Source organism: Manacus candei, unplaced genomic scaffold (assembly GCF_025592945.1).
Source record: "Manacus candei isolate 608988 ecotype Guabito, Panama unplaced genomic scaffold, ASM2559294v1 h1tg000164l, whole genome shotgun sequence".
In the NCBI taxonomy this organism is placed as follows: domain Eukaryota; kingdom Metazoa; phylum Chordata; class Aves; order Passeriformes; family Pipridae; genus Manacus; species Manacus candei.
The window spans coordinates 8,945-22,848 of record NW_026138212.1 but is presented as its reverse complement, the minus strand read 5'-3'; the positions used below and the strand labels follow the sequence as shown (position 1 = coordinate 22,848).

At 58.7% G+C, this 13,904-nt stretch overlaps 1 protein-coding gene across 2 annotated transcripts in view; it reads right to left on the bottom strand.

The window, feature by feature from the left end:
- AGAP3 (ArfGAP with GTPase domain, ankyrin repeat and PH domain 3) overlaps positions 1-13,904 on the bottom strand; it is a 110,320-nt gene extending 96,416 nt beyond the window's left edge. For both annotated transcript variants that reach the window (XM_051773017.1, XM_051773018.1), the window contains exon 1: positions 13,535-13,904. In XM_051773017.1, the coding sequence (XP_051628977.1) occupies positions 13,535-13,814 (280 nt within the window). In that variant the 5' untranslated portion in view covers positions 13,815-13,904. The remainder of the gene's footprint in view (positions 1-13,534) is intronic.

The window sequence follows — 13,904 nt, the reverse complement described above, 5'->3', positions numbered from 1 at the left end:
GGAGTCCATGAAAAAGAGTAGTCAGGAGAAAGGAGCTGGATTTACAGTCCATACAACTGTGGCTGGGTCAAGTGGGAGCACACTGCCTATAGCCTGATGTTTTTCATTTTAAGGACACTGGGTAAGGAAGAGCCATAAAAATTCTTTGAAGACCACAGGAAATGAACTCACAAAGAGACTTTCAACGAGCATTATGTGATCAACTTCCCAAAAAGAACATCAAGAGACAAGTGATGATAAAGTGGCAGTAAACTTCTCAGGGAATAATGCTCAGGTAACAAAGTTTTATTTAGACCAATCTAAAGAAAAAAAGTGAGAAAATGGAACTTTAAACCAGATAAATGCAAATTGGGAATTAAATGGGAACTATCAGCAGCTGGAGGAATTAACGACTGGAATAACTGACTGAAGAAGCAGTGGTTGGGCTCTGTTCAATGTGTTGCCCAGGAAGGGAGTGAAGACCTCCAGGAGTGGGGGATCCGAGACCTTTCCAGACAGACAAAGCCCTTCCCAACCTGCCTGGATGGCAATGCTGACCTCATGGGAGCAGGATGTTGCACTGAGACCTGCCAAGGTCCCTTCACCAGGAAGAGTCGGCCCTTCTCCAACTCCTGATGGTTTTCAGGCTGAACTACACATTTGTCTGGGAAATGCTTCAGCCAAACAATCTGTTAGGCTGAACAGGGGATGATGACACCATTTACTCGTTCACGACACACAGCCAGTAATGGAACAGACACTCCAGTATCGAAGTCTGTGTTTAAATCCAAACACCACACACTCCACACAGACCCTCGGGGGCCTCACAGACCCTGAAAACCAGGTGACTGAGCTCAACACACTTATGCATTTTCTCCTCCAAGAGGAATATTTTGGTCTCTCCCCTTGCTTCTCACCACCACAGCCCCCTCGTGCCCCCCCCCAGCTCACAGAACACCACACTGCCTTGTGCAATGCCCTCCCCAGCAACCCACTCCAGCCCTGAGAAGGGGCTGGGCGCCTCTGCCCAAGCCCATTTCTCATTTGCACCAGGCCATGTGCCATTTGGCCTCGATTTTCTCTCAGACTCTCTCCAACTCAATTTTCACATCTCACAGTCTACCAAAGCATCCTTCAGCCAATCCTCTGAGGGAAGCTGTCAGGAGAGGGAAGAGTAGGAAGAGTGACCACAAGTTCTTAGGATTTCTGGGAGGAAGGACAGCAAACTGCAGAGACTCCACCAAGGCAGGCACTGCCCAGAGGGGCTGTGGACTCCCCATCCCTGGAAGTGCCCAAGGCCAGGTTGGGGCTCTCAAACCACAACAGACGGGGCTTGGAGCAACCTGGGCTAGTGCAAGATGTCCCTGCCCATGGCAGGGGGTGGGACTGCATGGGCTTTAAGGTCCCACCCAACCCAAACCATTCTATGATTCTATGATTATTGAACTCCATAGGCAAGATCCTATTGGAGGTAAATCCACAAGGAAAATAGAAAAAGAGAAAACAAAAGGAGATTACAGAAAGCTGCTGTGTCCCTAAGCAGCAGTGGTGGTGGCATACACTGAAATCATCCCCGTGCAGAGGTAACCAGTGTGGTAGGAAACCAACCTGGCTCACCCGAGCTCCGTACTGGGCTTGGCATGGGAAGGCACACACAGGGAAACTGGAATTGAGGTCAGATTAATAAGGATAAAGACAAAGGAGTGGCAGCCAAGCCTGAGCCCAGAGCAGCTACACAAGGAGTGAGAGGTGACCAGTGATGAACTGCAAAGACCAGAGGTGATTCCAGGGTGCACCAGGGACCAACATAAGAGAACGGGAAAGCTCGGCCTGTTCCGCAGGGGGCAGAGGAGCCACTGAGAAATGACACTGAGGACTGGGGGGGTTAAGCCTTTTTGTCCAAATCTCTACCACAAAGAGCAAAGAGGGGGCCAGCACAGGCAGAAGCCAAAGAACACACTGGAGCTTCCAGTAAAAAATGCAATGTCGGGTGTTTCACACAGGCAGATGGGGACAGGCAAGGGATGATGGTTTAAACTGAAAGAGGAGATTTCAGTTAGATATTAGGATGAAATTCTTCCCTGTGAGGGTGGGGAGGCCCCAGCACAGGTTGCCCAGAGAAGCTGTGGCTGCCCCATCCCTGGAAGTGTTCAAGGCCAGACTGGATGGGGCTTGCAGCAACCTGGGCTAGTGGAAGATGTCCCAGTCCGTACTGGGAGAGATGATTGCCCCAAACCAGGTGCAGGACCTTGCACTTGGCCTTGCTGCACTTCATGAGGGTCCCACGGGCCCCCTCCTCCAGCCTGTCAGGGTCCCTCTGGATGCCATGCCTGCCCTCCAGCCTGTCACCTGCACCCCTCAGCTTGCTGTCACCTACAAACACGCAGAGGGTGCACTCAGTGCCACTGTCTATGTCATTAATTAAGATATTAAAAAGCACCAGTCTCAGTATGGACCCAAGAGGGACAGCACTCATTACTGGTTTCCATTTGGCCACTGACTATAACCCTTCGGATATGCCCAGCCAATTCCTCACCAACCCAATAGTCCAGCCACCATATCCACCTCTCTCCAAACTCTCTGCAGTCTCCTGGGAAGGTGTAAGATGTCACTGACAGGCCTTCAAAAGCCGGTCCCTCGTTTCCCAGAAGGACAGACATCCCGACCCCATGATCTCCCACCGCCCTTTCCCATCCCACCAGGGGACTGCACAAGGTTGCTCCTGCCTCACCTGCAGACTCTGGGCTCTTCTGGACCCTGCCAGCTCCTCCCTCAGGAACCAAACTGGCCTCAATGCCTTGTCCTCGTTGATCCCAGCAATTCTTTTATCCTCTTTGTTCTCCTCCCGGTTCTCTACAGCTTTCTTCACCAGCCTCAGACAGACCATCCTCACTCTCCACCTCCAGTGTTGCTGTTTTTCGAGTGTCTCACATGGCTCTGCCCATAGCACCTTCCCTTCTCCCTCCACGCTTCCTCCAGCCAGCCTCATGCTTTAATTTAACGCCATCCCTCAGCTCTGGGTGATGATTCATAGTTCTGCCTTTCTATTCCTGGACTGTCTCCTGTCCAAAATGAAGTCTCAGCTTTTTTCCCCTCCAGCATTTCAAGTGTGCACCCACAAGCCCGAGTTCCACATGATTAAAGAGAGCTGCTGCTAATCCCAGCTTTGTCCCCTCTCCCCTCGAGCTCTCACTGCTCAGGGCCTTGGGACATTGCTCAGATCCTGTCTGAGACTTGAGGACACAACTCAGACAGTAACAGAGCTCATGGATCTTCCTCTCCCTCTCCTCCTCATCCTGGCTGTCCCTAAACCCCTGTGGAGCTCCACAAGCTCCAGTCCCTGGAGCCTGCCTTGTCCCCTGACCATGCAGCCAAAGGCTCCCAGCGTCCACTCAGCATTGACCATTATTGCCCCTTTCCCCCAAAACTGCCTATAAACCATATAATCCTGCCTCTTCCCTATTCAACCAGAACGCTGCTGCAGCTGGAATTATTTCCCAATCTCTTCAGCAGGCCAACACTCCCTCTGAATCCCACTCCAGGCCCTCCTCTTCTGTCACGTCAACCATGAGCTGCATGTCTTCCCCCTCCCAAATGCCTCATTCCATAACAACCATCCCTCCTCTGCTGTCTCCCTCCCAAACCTGGCAGAAGCTCCACTTCCCAGCTGCTGAATTCCAGCAAACACCTCCCTGCTTCCTCCTGTTTGTGCTTCATATTGAAAAAGCTCTCTTTAAACCACCTGAAACCACTTTCTTCTCCTCTTCCAAAGAGCTCTTCGAAGCTCTCCCAAGCTCTGTGCCCACCAGGAACACCCAAGTCGTGCCAGGGGAGGTGGCTGCCCTGGGAGGTCCATGTCCTGATGCAGCCCCCCGCTGTCCCACGATCTCTGTGCTCCCCACGTGCTCATCAGCACCTGCCTCTCACCTTTAAACCAACTCTGAGCCCCCACGGCAGGGCTGGCCCTGCCCTGTGCTCCCCCAGCACCTCCTGCAGGAGGGACCCGGCCAGGTGAGGCTCCAAGGGGTGACTGCCATGAAAATCCAGGAACGGAGCAGCACCTCCCACCCAACCACTCCCAAGCAAAGAGCCACAGCACTACCAGCCCTGAGCCCCCACCCCCTGCCAGGGACAGCACAGGCCTCGGGCACCCACCAGCAGCACGACACCCTGCATGGATGTGTGTGCTCCTCCAGCTCCCACCACAGCACAGCACCCTGCATGGACATGTGTGCTGCTCCAGCTCCCACCACAGCACCCTGCATGGATGTGTGTGCTCCTCCAGCTCCCACCACAGCACAGCACCCTGCATGGATGTGTGTGCTGCTCCAGCTCCCACCACAGCACAGCACCCTGCATGGATGTGTGTGCTCCTCCAGCTCCCACCACAGCACAGCACCCTGCATGGATGTGTGTGCCCCTCCAGCTCCCACCACAGCACCCTGCATGGACGTGTGTGTGCTCCTCCAGCTCCCACCACAGCACAGCACCCTGCATGGATGTGTGTGCTGCTCCAGCTCCCACCACAGCACAGCACCCTGCATGGATGTGTGTGCTGCTCCAGCTCCCATCAGGGCATCCTGCATGGATGTGTGTGCCCCTCCAGCTCCCACCACAGCACAGCACCCTGCATGGATGTGTGTGCCCCTCCAGCTCCCACCACAGCACCCTGCATGGATGTGTGTGCCCCTCCAGCTCCCACCACAGCACCCTGCATGGATGTGTGTGCTGCTCCAGCTCCCATCAGGGCATCCTGCATGGATGTGTGTGCTGCTCCAGCTCCCACCACAGCACAGCACCCTGCATGGATGTGTGTGCTGCTCCAGCTCCCACCACAGCACCCTGCATGGATGTGTGTGCTGCTCCAGCTCCCACCACAGCACAGCACCCTGCATGGATGTGTGTGCTGCTCCAGCTCCCACCACAGCACAGCACCCTGCATGGATGTGTGTGCTCCTCCAGCTCCCACCACAGCACAGCACCCTGCATGGATGTGTGTGCTGCTCCAGCTCCCACCACAGCACCCTGCATGGATGTGTGTGCCCCTCCAGCTCCCACCACAGCACCCTGCATGGATGTGTGTGCTGCTCCAGCTCCCACCACAGCACCCTGCATGGATGTGTGTGTGCTGCTCCAGCTCCCACCACAGCACCCTGCATGGATGTGTGTGCTGCTCCAGCTCCACCCAGCCATCCAGAGGCTGGAGATGGATGGCACTCGCCAGAGCCTGATCGTAGAAACACAGAATGGTTTGTGTGGGAAGGGACCTTAAAGCTGAACCTGTTCTAACCCCCCTGCCATGGGCAGGGACACCTTCCACTAGCCCAGGTTGCTCCAACCTGGCCTTGGACACTTCCAGGGATCCAGGGGCAGCCACAGCTTCTCTGGGCAACCTGTGCCAGGGCCTCCCCACCCTCACAGGGAGGAATTTCTCCCCCAGTCTCCCACCTTTGGCAGTGGGAAGCCATTCCCCCTTGTCCTGTCACTCCAGGCCCGTGTCCAAAATCCCTCTCTGAAGGCCAACCCCCTTTTCCCTACCACAGGAGTCACTGCTGGGGTAAATACCCAACACCTGCCCAAAACCAAGAGCAGGAGCCAGTGTGCACTGAGCCTGCTGTGGGAGCGAGCATGGGACAGGCAGCCCACACTGGCCACCGTGGCAACCCGGATTCAGTGGCTCCCAGCCCGGGACTCTGCAGCAGCAGAACTCAGGCGGGATTTCAGACACAGCAGCTGGGAATGAGGCACAGAGCCCCCGGGCTGGAGTGGATTTCATCACCACAGATCACATGGCCAGAACCAGATGTCACACATGACCCCAAGCAGGAATTCCCCAGTGACTCACAGCCAGGACTTCCAGAGCAGAGATGCAGCCCCACGGCAGCCAGACACCCGGCACAGATGCAAACATCCTCTGCCCTCCGCGTGCCACGAGCTGGGGCACTCTGCTCTGCCTGCATCTCTGTTTCCTTGGGATTTGGGGGAATTCAGAAGCAGCAGGGTTTGAATGGAACTGGACAGCGGGTCTGAAAGTCACTGGGGCAGGAGGGACGAGCAGATACACAACAGGTCTTAATCACACAAACCTCCTTCCAGTTAGGAAGCAGCTAAAATTATCTTGATTTTCAGCTTTCCTGCCCCAGAAGATTCCTTGCTGTCACTACAACACTTCAGGAAACCCACCTGAAGAGGCACCCACAGGCTCTGCTCCCAGTGCTGCCCCGAGCTGCAGGCAGCAGCAGGAGTGAGACCACAGGTGCCTCTTCCATGCAGAACACTGCAGGAAGGAACACAACAAGTCGTTGGAGACAATGACTTGCAGGAAGTCCTGGAGGAGGATTAAAAAAAAACCAGATGCCAAAGCAGGAAGGCGGAATCAGAGGAGAAAAGGCCTCCTCCTGCCAGGGAGAGACACAATCGGGCATCGTGTCACTGCCGAGGTGCCCATCAAGGTGCAGAGCTCTGATCACAGGCTAGGACAGCTCTCACATCCCTCAATTCCCAGTAGCCAGGCTTCTGTGTCAGCCCTTCAGCCCATGGCTGCTCCTCCAGACCTCATGGCCACTGCCCACATCCCCCTCACATCCACTCCAGCTTAGGGGATTTCAGCCCAAGGGCTGGACACCACTGCCCTGGCCACACGAGCACCCAGTCCCAAGAGAGGCTCAGGTCAGTGGGATGTCGCTGCCCGGACTGCCAGCTGGTGAGGAATGTCCCTAAACTGGAAAGGGTTCTACGCAACCAAACTGTGAAACTCCTAAAAAAAATGGGAGTTTATGCTGGGACAAGGGAGGGCAGAGAGCCACCAGGGCCATCACACTGACCCACAGCCAGTGCAGGGACACCAGCCAACGTCTGCAAACACCCAGAGCGTGTCCCTGGCACAGGCACTGGCTCCCAGCTCCTCCCCAGGCACTGACTGTGCTGTTGTCATGGCCAGGAGATCTGGCACACAGAGCTTTGCTGTCAGCTCTCACACAGCTCGGATCAGCACAGTCCAGGCCCATTCTGACTCCTCCCAAAAACCAGGTTCTCCAGCTGCAAGCTTGGTGAGGTGAGAGCTGCACCTGGCAAAGGTGCTCCAGATGAACTGGGCCACAACATAAAACTGCCTAAAAACAGGGGATGTATTTGTCCAAGTGTGCTACCCCAGCCATGCTTTGGCTCTGCCCATCACTCCCAGGGGACCAAGGTCTCCCCTCACACCAGTACCTGCTCCAGGACTCTCCCCAGGAAGATCCTTCTGCTTGTGCCACCCACGCCGAGCAGTGCCAGCCCTGCCGACAACTCGGCCAGGCAACAACACACATGGCAGTGCAGGACACAGGGCTTTCCTTTCCTGCAGGTAAGGCAGCTTGAGAAGCATTTCCCACTGCCCTCAGGAATCTCTCCTGAGAGTCTTTGCCCCAGGACTGCAGCACCCACAGAGAGCACGTGATCAGAACACGAGATGCTGCCAGGGCTGGAGCCCCTCTGCTCTGGAGCCAGGCTGGGAGAGCTGGGGGGGTTCCCCTGGAGGAGAGAAGGCTCCAGGGAGAGCTGAGAGCCCCTGGCAGGGCCTAAAGGGGCTCCAGGAGAGCTGGAGAGGGACTGGGGACAAGGGCCTGGAAAGACAGGACACGGGGGAATGGTTTCCCACTGCCAGAGGGCAGGGTTAGATGGGATCTTGGGAAGGAATTCTTGGTTGTGAGGGTGGGGAGGCCCTGGCATAGGTTGCCCAGAGAAGCTGTGGCTGCTCCATCCCTGGAAGTATCCAAGGCCAGGCTGGATGGAGCTTGGAGCAATCTAGGGTAGTGGAAGGTGTCCCTGACCGTGACAAGGGGTGGAACAAGATGGTCTGTATCCCAAACCATTCTGTGGTTCTACAATTTGCCCAATCTCCCACTTTTGTGCTTTTTTAACCACCTTTGCATTTAATTTCCAGCAAATCTGGAGACCACAGAGCCAGAGGAGCTCTGCCCCAACCTGCATAGAGAAGGGTAGCACTGTGGGAGCTGTGCAGATGCCTGGAATGCCCAGCTGTGGAGCTGGATACGCCGATGGCTCTGGAGTTCACAGCTCCCCCACAGCACCCCAGCACCGTGCCCTGCGGTTTCCCAACCCTCGGGAACTCACAGGCACACGTAAACAGGGCAGTTCTGCAGAGGTCGTGGAATTAGCAGGAAAAAGCTGGCTAAGCAGAACACTCTCCTTCCCAAAGGGTGTAATTTACTCGAGGCTGATTCAGCGGAGAGAGGACACGGCCAGCCCCGAGTGTGGCCTGGCAGCTCGGGGCTCCCCGAGCCCGCGGGACAGGGGGGCTCCAGCAGGGAGGGTCCTCCTCATCTTCCTCCAGAGGATCCTGCATCAATGGCAACTCCTGCCTGTGAGTTTGCTTTGTGAATCAGCACATCAGGAGGAGCCAGTTTCAAAAGATGTTGGGAAAGGATGGAGCATGGAGCTGAAAGACCCGTGCCGGAACTGAACGGAATGATGAGGTTCAGGTAGTTTAACTCATCAGAAAGAGAGACGGCAAAGTGACCTCATTAACTGGTACAAGCAGCTTTAAACATAAAAATATCCAGTATCAAAGGAGTCCTTCCTCAGAGAGAAACGCAAAAAATACCCAGGATGTTGGAGATGTCAATTGGAAGAGTGACGCCACTTACTGACAGCAGGATGGGCAATGATGGAAAAATCTCCTGAAGCAGCAGGCCCAGGGCTTTGCCTGTACCTCAGAGAGGCCTTATTTTTAAGGCTAAAATCCTGAGGTGAAGTGATCACACCAAAATCCTGGGATGGACTGTTCACACCAAGTGACCCAACAGCCCATCCTGGTCTCACAGCCCGCCAAAGTCTGGCCCCAGAGGATGCAGAGCCAGCATGCCGGGACAGCCCCTGCCCAGCAGAGCAGATGTGGAGCTCTGGGATAGCCAGGCTGCTCCCAGCTATCACAGACATTCTCCAGGGCTTCCCTCATCCCCAGCCTCTGCCAGAGCAGCAACAGCTGGAAACTGTAGAGGAAAGCTTTCCTAAAGTAACCCCACTTCTTCAACTGCAGAAAGGAACCCACACAGCTTTGGAGGCATGTGGGAGGATTATGGAAGGACAATGAAGGGAAAAGCACATGCTCTGGGTAAAACTGTGACTACAGAGATTCCTGCTCCCTGGCTACCGAGTCCTCACCACAGCTCAAGCCCTCTCCAAGCTCTCCCAAGGGAGCTGAGCTTTAGGTGGGCTGCAAGGCATGTGCACGACCATGAAGGTCAGGAAACAATTCCTGTCATGTGGCAAAAGCTCTGTTAAAGGAATCTCACCTACTTCTCCTCATCTCCCTTCCACCTCTCCCTCCTTCCTTCACTGCTTCATGCATCCAGAAGACCTCTGTGTAACCATCCTCTCAGCCCTGCACCATGATGCTCTTTCCCTATTCCACCTTCCTGGTGCTCTCTCCCCTGCCTGTCCATGGATCTGTGCTGGCTCCTGTGGCCCCCTGCCACTCGCAGCCCGTCCCGTCCCTCAGGTAACGCCCTGCCCAGGGGCATCGCTCGCCCTCCTCAAACCCACCTTCTGGTCACTGCTCAAAGTTTTCTCTAGGAAAGAAATTAGGCACTGTGCAATTACTGTTCTAATTACAAACTCTATTAATACGGCTCTGTCTGTAGCCTGTCCCAGAGTCACAGCGTTCGAGGTCACATTTACTGTGAGCAGGGGCTGCACCAGCCCCACGTTGGTATCATTTTGCTCTATGCAGATATGAAATCTTTGACGGAGCTCAGCAGCTTGCAGCAGTCTCTGAGATTTGGCAAGGGAAGCAGCCTGGGATGAGGGAATCGCTTTTTGCAAGCCCCCTGAAAATCTGTCCAAATTTGGTCGTTAGAAACCACCAAAAACCTCCGGGTCCCGCCTGCGATGCAGCTGACGCTGGCGACCGGCCCGACCTGCCACCCCCAGCCCTGATGCCCAACAGCCCCTCCGTCCCCATCATCACCCTGAGCACCAGTGTCCCATGGCCCCTCTGCCCCCAGTGCCTCCCCAGCCCCATGGCCCCACAGCCCCTCTGCCCCCAGTGCCTCCAAACAAAGCTCCAGCTCAAGGAGGAGACCAAAACAGAGCAGGTTTCCCTTTTCCCTTTCCTCCCATGGCAGCAACACCAAGGCTGAGCCGCAAGCGGCTGCAGGTGGCTCTTGCCCCATCGTGGGCTCCAAATTTCTCATGGAAGGTTTGTTCCCCCAAGCCCGGGGGGCTGGCAGGGCTCCAGTTGCAGCAGCCCCCGAACACCCGCTCCACCTCCCTCCCTGGCAGCACCTCACAGCCACAGATCCCCTCAGCTCAGTACAGCTCTGCCAACGCCTCCAGCTCCACCACCGGCTGTGGCAGCGACACCCCCCAGTCACACCCCCCCAGTCACACCCCCCTAGTGACACCCCCCTAGTGACACCCCCCTAGTGACACCCCCCCAGTGACACCCCCCAGTCACACCCCCCCAGTCACACCCCCCTAGTGACACCCCCCAGTCAACCCCCCCAGTCACACCCCCCAGTCACACCCCCCCAGTCACACCCCCCAGTCACACCCCCCTAGTGACACCCCCCAGTCACACCCCCCTAGTGACACCCCCCAGTCAACCCCCCCAGTGACACCCCCCAGTCACACCCCCCAGTGACACCCCCCCAGTCACACCCCCCAGTCACACCCCCCAGTCACACCCCCCCAGTCACACCCCCCCAGTCACACCCCCCAGTCACACTCTGGTGGTGACACTGGCAGCCTCGGCCCTGGCAGGGGATGGGCAGCTCAGTCCCACCATCCCCACTGCAGCACAGAACTGCCCTGCCTTTTGCCTTTCAAAAATGAAGGAATTGCCTGCAGGAAAAGAATCTGGCATGAGGACACGAGCAAGTCCTGCAAGACCCAGCGCTCAGTTTTAGGAAGTTGAATTTGAGATTTCACTGGCAAGTTCCGTCACGGATTTTTGGACCATGAGCCATCGTTCCGGTCACTGACTGATCTTCAAATCAGGAACATCAACAAACAAAACCCTCTTCCAAGCATTTCTGTATCAAGCCCCAAACCCACAGTTTAGAAGGAAATTCTCCTCCAGACCCAGGTGCTCCAGAGAATGATAACAACTCCAGCAAGGCTCTTCCAGCCGTTAATTACCCCGTTAACTCACACACACCTGGTAACGGGTCTCGGGTAACTGTGTAATCACGGCACACGTTTCACCGGGAGCAGGACTTATCCCGGTGTCTGGCAGGTAATCGGGGAATGCAGCCCAGATAAGGAAGTCTGTGGGATTCCTGCTCCAAATCCCCAGAGAAGGCCCAGAGGAGACAGGACAGGGGTGTGGCTGGAACAGGCAAAGCCCCCGAGGACACACAGCCTCCAGCCCCATTCCAGGGCCCTGTGGACACCGGGCGAGCTGTGCCACAGCCGGGTGCCGGCCACCCCTCGCCCCTCATTTGGGGTCACTCTGGGTGCTTTGGGGAGCCCCATGTGCCTGTGCAGTGCACCAGAACCCGGTGTGTGTGTTCACACCTTCCCCAGCAGCAGGAGGATCCACGCAGCAGAGGAGTTGCTAAGAGACGCACTCGCTCCCACCGACGTGCCCAGCAGCCGCTCCCACGGCCGGGGGCGCGGGACGGGACATGAGACACCACGGGCGGTGGGATGTTCCCACGTGGGGACAACGGGCAGGGACACAGTGCCCGGAAGGGCTCTGCCCAAGGAGGTGACCCCGTGAGCACCTCAGGTGTGGCCTCACCGTGTCTCAGCCAGCAGTTCCTCTGCCCCACAGTGTGGGAATCACACGTGGGATCAGACCATGTCACCAGGGACCTCGGGGCTCCCACCACAGCCCCCATCAGAGGCACACACAAGGGAGAGCTGCAGAAGCCCCAAGGGAACAGACAAAGGATGGTCCTCCCCAACCAGCCCACCCCGAACCCCAGAGGGACCAGGAAGACCCTGATACGCTGGCTGAGCCACTGCCATGACCTGTGCCAGCCCTGCACTCCCACCCATCTCCAGCACAAGTCTCTCCCCTCCTCTCCTCAAATTCCATCGATCCATCAGCCTTCCATGGCTGAAGACCTCCACAGAGGTGGCGAAGCCCCCTCCTCTTATGGGTTTAAAATTGACCCTGTCCTGACCCCACGGAGTGTCCTTTGTCCTTGCACTGCGAGGCCAATGAAACAAATTCTGGGATTTACATTCCCTTGACTATGCAACCTTTCAGACTTTTGTTAAGGTCCCTCTTCCTTCCCTCCTTTCCACAGAAACCCCCAAAGACCCAGGTGGGGTGCAGGCCTCCAAGAGGCACCCAGGCTGGCTGCCACCCCCATGCAGCATCACTGCTCCTGCCGGCACCCCTTCAGCAGGGCCACTGCTCCCCAAAACTGCCCCTGCAGTGACACTCCCGGTGTGAGGCAGCAGGAGAAGAGCTGAGCATGCTGCCAACACCCAGCAGGGACAACAAAACCCAGGGCAGGGAAACGGCAGCGCTCGGTGAGCACCGAGCCAGACCAGTGGCACCAGTGGTCCTGCAGCTTTTTCCCTGCCTGGGGTAGCGCCGGCTGCAGAAACCCGGAGCTTTGGGCTCACCGAGGGCAGAGGGACCTTTCGCGTGAGGGGCTGCAAGAGCCTCCTGGCCCACTGTGGGCCTCAGCACAGCACTGCAAACCTTCCCCTCCCCTGGCTCCACCGCAACCCCTCGCCCATCCCGGTCCCCCGGCTCCATCCCGGCCTCCAGCTCCATCCCGGCCCCCCAGCTCCATCTCAGTCCCTCGGTTCCACCGCAGTCCCTCGCCCATCCCAGCCCCCCGGCTCCATCCCGGCCTCCCATCTCCACTGCGGTCCCTCGCCCATCCTGGTCCCCCGGCTCCATTGCAGCCCCTCGGCTCCACTGCAGTCGCTCGGTTCCGTCCCTCCCCTCGCTGCCGGTTCCCGGGCTGCAGTTTTCTGCATTTCTGACGTTAACGGGCTCCGGCACAGCCCGTTCCCCGCCGACGCCGCGGCCGGAGCCCCCCCGGCTGCCGGACCCCCGCCCGCCCCCGCCCGCCGCTCCCGGCAGAGGCCGCGGGCGGAGTCCCGGCCCTGCGCAGGCCCGGCCGCGACCACCATCGCTGCGGGGCCGGCCCGGGGCGGGGGCGGCACCGAGCGCGGCCTCCCCGCAGCCCCCGGCGCGGCCCCCGCAGCCCCGGCCGTGCCCGCAGCGCCCGCAGGCCCCGGCCCGGCTCGGGCCGCGCCCGGCCCCCCGCGCCCCCGGCCCCGCCGCGGCAGGGCCCGGCCCGGCCCGATCCCGATCGCGGCCCCGCGGGCAGAGCCGGGCCGGGCCCCGCCGGGCCCCGCGGGCAGCAGCGGGCGCAGGTGCAGCGGCGGCGGGGACAAAGGCGGCGGCGCGGCCGGCCCGGTTCGGTGCGGGGTACCCGGTTCGGTGCGGGGTACCCGGTTCGGTGCGGGGTACCCGGTTCGGTGCCCGGCACCCGGTGCCCGGTGCCCGGTGCCCGTCTCTCGGTGCGGTGCCCCGTGCCCGACGCCCGTGCCCGGCTCGGTGCCGGTGCCCGGTGCTCACCCTCGATGGAGATGACGTGCTCGCGGATCTGGCTCTGCAGCGCCAGGTCCTCCACGCGCTCGATGAGGTCGTAGATCGCGTAGATATTGGGGTGCACGGACTCGAAGCGCCCGATCTCGGCGCGGATCGCGGCCGAGTTGGAGAGCCCGAACTGCGGCGGGGGCGGCCCGCCGGGCTGCGGCCCCGAGGGCCCGGGCACGGGCACGGGCACCGGCCCGCCCGGCGCCGCCAGGCTCTGCTGCTGCCCGGGGCTCTGCCCGGCGCCGCCCGGGAAGTTCATCGCGGCGGCGGCGGGGCCGGTCAGCGGCGCGGGGCTCCGGGCAGCAGCTGCATGGCCGCGACCACGTCCGTGCGCGGCTCCGCCGGGCTC